Raw genomic sequence first — 6000 nt, 5'->3', positions numbered from 1 at the left:
CAAATACTTCTTCTAATCCAAACACTCCGTAAACGACAAAGCCAGCCCAAAAGAGTTGCCTCACTCACATCTTTCGACCAAAAACATGCTGTCGTTAACTCGCCCTTGTCCTCACCCGAGGGCGGGGACCACCGCCAACCGCCACAGCATTGCGTTCCAGAACTCCACGCGCCATCAAGGAGCGTGGTTCCTGTAGGAAAATATCTCCATCTGAAGCGTGACGTGTACCAAGCAAAGGTCCCACCACGATCCCGGAGCAAATATCGTAAGCCCTGTGGATGATAGCCACGTGGCCCTCTGTATTTCTGTGCACGCGTCCCCTTTATATACGCGGTGCTCCCTCATCCAAAGAAAAAACCTCACCCCCACACCTCTCTCACACATACACACACACTTTCTCTCTCTTTCACTCACTCTCACTCTCTGTCACTGACAGAGAAAAACTCAGACACCCACGTTCACACTTCCAACAGACCATCCCTCCTTGTTTCTTCTTCATCTTCTTCTTATTGTTCTGTTCCTTCTTTCCTTTTTCCTTCATGGAATGATGGAACACAACATCATCAGCAACACCAACAACGTGATCGCACCGTTTGTCATAAAAACCTACAACATGGTTAACGATCCCACCACCGATAAACTCATCACGTGGGGCCCAGCCAACAACAGTTTCATCGTCCTCGACCCTCTCGACTTCTCTCACTCACTCCTCCCTGCTTTCTTCAAGCATAACAATTTCTCCAGCTTCGTTCGCCAACTCAACACCTACGTTAGTATCACTCACCTCACTTTCTATCTCAATCTAATTAAATTCTTACCTCCTTTTTTTCTCTTCTTTGCTTATCACACCACTTCCATCTCCATCATTTATGCTTCCCTACAATGTCAACTTTTCACAAAAACACATATGTTACTCAAATTTCAATTTTCATTTACCATTGAACAAAATTTGTAGCTAGTTCTAAAGTATTATATTTAGAACAAATCAGTATTTAAGTTTTGAAGAAAAGCTTGTATAGAGCTTAGGTTTTAATAATCGAATTTGTATGAATTAAGGACAGTATTAGTTAATTGTCCATGTTAACAAAGTTAGAAAAGTTAGATGAGTTTTTTCCAGTTTCGATTGAACTCCATTTCATAAAGTTAGATTTTTCTTTCTGGGCAGCTCCTATGTTTTCTAAAAATTCAGGTAATTTTAATATGTTTTATTTTATGTTTGTTAGGGTTTCAGAAAGGTGGATCCGGATCGGTGGGAATTCGCGAACGAGTGGTTCCTGCGGGGGCAGAAGCATTTGTTGAGGAACATCGTGCGGCGGAAGCATGGCGGAGGTAGGAGCAGTAATTTGCATTTGCATACCCTGAAGCTGGAGGAGTTGGACGACGAGGCCATGGTGATGGAGATAGCGAAGCTGAAGGAGGAGCAGAAAGCGTTGGATGAAGAGCTTCGAGGAATGAACAAGAGGTTAGAGACAACGGAAAAACGACCGCAGCAAATGATGGCTTTTCTGTCAAAGGTTGTCGAGGACCCGCAAGTTCTCTCTCGGATTCTCCGAGAAAGAGAAAGAAAACACCTCAGCGAGAAAAAGAGACGCCTAATTCCTTCGTCTTCGACGGCGGCGACCTCCTCCTCCTCATCCGGCATCAAGACGGAGTTCCAAGAGGACGAAGGTAATAACATCATTTCTTCATCGCCGGAGACGGGTTTGGAAATCGATAATAATAATATTATATATTCGCCGGCGACGGTGGGGTATTGGGGGGAACAGGGATGTTATGGGTATAATTGCGGCGGAGTAACGACGCCGTTGACGGTGGTGACACCGGCGGCGCCGGCGATGGGAGGAGGGTATTTGGGGCGTGGGAGTTATTTTGGGGAAATGGCAGCGGAGGGGAGTGCTCTGCCGCCTTATCCGTTTTCGTTGTTGGAAGGTGGGTTTTAGATTTAGTTTTTTTAGGTTATGATCTGAATGAATTATTACTGCCACAAGATTTTATCTTGGATTCTGTCTTTTGTTTTGGAAGTTCTATCCTTTTGCGTCGATTCTGTGTAAAGAAAAGGGAAAAAGAAAAAGGGAAAAAGATTTATTTTTGTTAGATATTTATTCTTGTCTTCAATTATATTTTTAATCTTTTCATAAATATCGTTTGGCGTGGACCATTTAAATTTAATACATAGTTACTTATGTTACCTCGGTCCCTGCAAAACTCAATTCAAATATTCTCAAGAAAAATATTTAAATTGAGTTTTACAAGTGGAAAATAATATAATAAAAACGAATATTTCATTTTAAGATGGAAAACAAAGGAATAACATAGCAGTAAGAATCTCCCTGCTTATTCAATTCAAACTGGTCTCGTAGATAATTCATAACTTTTTAGAAGGTCAAATTTGTTTGAAACAGCAAATAAAGTTAAAAGAATTTGGTAAAAAGGACTAATACCAGAGTTTTTTAAAGTTGAAGGACTAAATTGTACTATACTTTGAAAGAAGGACTAAACACAAAAACGACCAACAGTTGGGGGACGAAAAACATATTTAACCCTTTTATTATTGTATTTAACTTTCAATGTAATACAACATTCATTGTCTTTTTTTTTCTCATTCAAATAATATGTCTTGTATTCTTATTTCATCATTTTCCTTTTGCTTTATTAATAAAATTTCCGATTGAAAAAAATTAAACTATCATAATAAATTTTATGTATTAGACTTGTATTTAATGTATTCATAGTATAATTAGAATGACCCACTCTATATTAACATTTTTTGTTGTTGTCTTTATTAAACTCATAGAACATTAATGATTGTTAATTAAATACTACATGTTAATGAATAAGATAAGTAATGATTAGAAATATTGAAGTGTGATTGGATCTTGATTAAAATTTCGCTAATCTCAACTCAAACGAAAATTATAAATACAGGTTAAAGTAAGAGATAAATGGTACACATTTATTACATATTAATTACATTTGTTCTAAATTACAGGAATAAAGTGAAAACATACTAAAAATTAAGACCGAACCTTCCCACCAAAGAAATTATTTAAGTGATTGAAATAACTGAGATCCGATTTCCCAAACACAATATCTGATTAAACTATAACACATCCTCTCTCTTTTTTTTTATCTCATAAGAGAAATATAAATTTCAAAACTCTTAAAAGTTACAATGTACTTGAAAGGTGTAAGAGTAAATAATGAGTTAAACAGTTTCTCATAAATGAACCATTTACGGATATCCAAAAAGATTAAGGTTATAAATGAAGAAAGTGAAACAATACAGTATTTGTTATTTTTAGAAAGGAATGTGGCACAGCTTTTGTTTGCAGAACCAACTGCAGGTTCTACTTCTGACTTATTCTCTATTCTCTGGCTTTTTAAGGAAGGAAACAAAAACATGATTGCTTCTAAATTACTTTAAATGTTTACTAAATATTTAAGAATAGCAAGACAACATTTAAAAGTTAATTGTAAAAATATGTTAAAAACTTTAAATAAAATGACAAAATATTTATTTAATATGGTTTGATACCTAAAAAGCGTATATACACTATCTTAAATCAATTTTTATAGACAAAATTATAAACTCTTTTTTATGTAACTCTACACAAAATCGCAAATCTTTAGTATAATTTTTCTGAAAAAGTGGTAAACTTTTTAATAACACATTACTATTCAAGTCTTTCGTACACTTAAAAAATATTAGAAAACAATTATTTTCTTTTATATTATTTTTGTGTAGTTCTCTTTCTCATATTACATCATATTATTAGTAGACGTAGAGTAAATATTCACTGAAAAATCAATATATTTTTTGTCACCAAAATGTCTCATATGTTCTAAAACAAATATCTAATGCCAATTATGGATGTACCAATCTAATTATTAATGATTTACACATATTTATTGATAATAATAACCTTTTTTGTTATCACTTCTTACCACCTTCACATTAAATTTTATATTAAAAACTTTCATATTATTATCATTAACAACTCATTTGCATTTAAAAGATCATTAATACGATCTTATCTTTATTAAATTAGACCCAATGGCACATATATCACTGTTGAGATTTACCTAATAGAAAAGCAACTTTTTCGAGTAGAAACAAACTCATAAATAATAATTTAAATTAAAATATACACTAAATTTACGTCTATCAATACTCAATACAAATAATATTATTCAACATACAACTATTTATAAATCTCTGCATTAAATTTGATCGATTTAAATAAACATGTATTTTGAAATTGGATAATGATCCAGTGATATGAAACTATGATAATTTCTTTTATGATATCTTTGTGATCTTACCTTTTCCTATTTTCAATCACTTCTCAGTTCTTTCTTATTCAACGTCATTTTGTTCCAACTCTAATGCGTCATCATCATAACAATTCATATCTTTCTTATACCAATTTTATTTTTTTTTATAACAACAATACTCATGCTTAATTAAAAAATAAAATTTTAATATTAAATTGCAAAGTGTATATTTTAAAACTATTTTTGTTATCTCTCGCTAAATTATATAAAATTAAGATTCCATCCAAATCATGTTAGTTTTAGAAGTGATTAAATATACAGCTCTAAAACCGATAAATTAAATAATTCAATTATTTCGTCTTTAAATATTTGTTTAAATATAATTTAATAAGAGTGGCATTGACAGTGTAGGTGTATGAGTATATATAGTTTGTGATAAAGACGCATTTCATTTCTGAAGCCACGTGATTGTCTTCGACGTTTTCTGCCTCTTCAATGTCGTTTCACTTATTTCTTTTTTAAAGAATATTATCTACGATATAATCATAGGAAAAAAATATGAAATGTATTTCTTGATTATAAATAAACTAATTATTATTTATCTAAATAACTTATAAATTAATTTTACTAATATAAGATGATAGAAATAAACACATACTGCATTTTACTAATTACTACTTTATAATTCAATTCAACAACGAAGTTTAATTTTGTTTTTATTACGAACTTGTTTACTATTTCTAACTTCTTAAAACATAAAGTCTCCGAGATAACATTGTAATTATTTGATGCAATGTTACACTTATTTGACAAATGTATTTTTACTTTTCTTCATTAATAAAAACAATATCAAATTAGTGTAGGTGTGTGAATCTAGTATCGATCTTTTACAAATAAAATCAATGTTTCAACTTTAAGTGAATAAGGATAATATATTTGAAAGTGGACTTTAAGTGGGATCACACTCCCATTATGTCGAAATATAAACATCTCGAACGTGATAGTAGAAATAGATGGTTCGATAGTGGTTCAATAGCGAGTGAAATAGAATGTCACACAGATCTCACTAGGATAAACTCTAATCATGACTCTGATACCATATTAAAAAGTGGATTTTGAACCTAACTCAATCCCACAAATCCGGGCTTGTAAAGGGATATTTGTACTCCATTTTTATAAATTAGCTTTATCTCTAGTCGATGTGAGACTTCTAACAGTTATGATGAATCATTATATCCAAAATATTACCCTTTTTGAAATTCAAAATGTTATAATTTTGTTCTTAAAAAAGTAATTTAAAAAATATTTAAACTATTTTCATTAAACAATATAAGAATATTAAAGATTAGGAAGTGCTTGGATGATGAAAGTCGTAGGATTGTGTGAAATATGTCCCACCACATATATATGCCCTCGTTGCCTTTGTCCCCTTTGCCACAAAAAATTGTCAACCTTCATGTTAACCTACTTTCCTCTTTTGCTATCTTCATATCTACTTCACATAAATATCTCATACACAACAAATTTTAAACATCTAACAAATCATACTTCTCTACACTAACCAATACAAAAAGTTATTATGTTATTCTCCTTCATAGGGAAACACCTAACTTTGCAACACTAACCCCAATACAAATAAAATAATATTATTTCCTTAAAAGAATATAGTTTCCATATACAAAAGGTCAAATTATATTTGTAGGCACACCTAATAATTTTTCAACA

At 31.9% G+C, this 6000-nt stretch overlaps 1 protein-coding gene across 1 annotated transcript; it reads left to right on the top strand.

Moving 5' to 3' along the window:
* The first annotated feature begins 346 nt into the window (after positions 1-346).
* On the top strand, positions 347-2100 carry LOC106765925 (heat stress transcription factor C-1). The gene is made up of 2 exons (XM_014650694.2): positions 347-769; positions 1224-2100. Exons 1-2 carry the CDS (start codon positions 545-547, stop codon positions 1938-1940), a joined length of 942 nt encoding a protein of 313 aa, XP_014506180.1. The 5' UTR covers positions 347-544; the 3' UTR covers positions 1941-2100.
* Positions 2101-6000: the final 3900 nt, after the last annotated feature.

This window comes from Vigna radiata, chromosome 1, assembly GCF_000741045.1.
Source record: "Vigna radiata var. radiata cultivar VC1973A chromosome 1, Vradiata_ver6, whole genome shotgun sequence".
NCBI lineage: Eukaryota > Viridiplantae > Streptophyta > Magnoliopsida > Fabales > Fabaceae > Vigna > Vigna radiata.
Note: the sequence above shows the minus strand (reverse complement) of the source record. Positions and strands in the feature narration are given on the sequence as shown.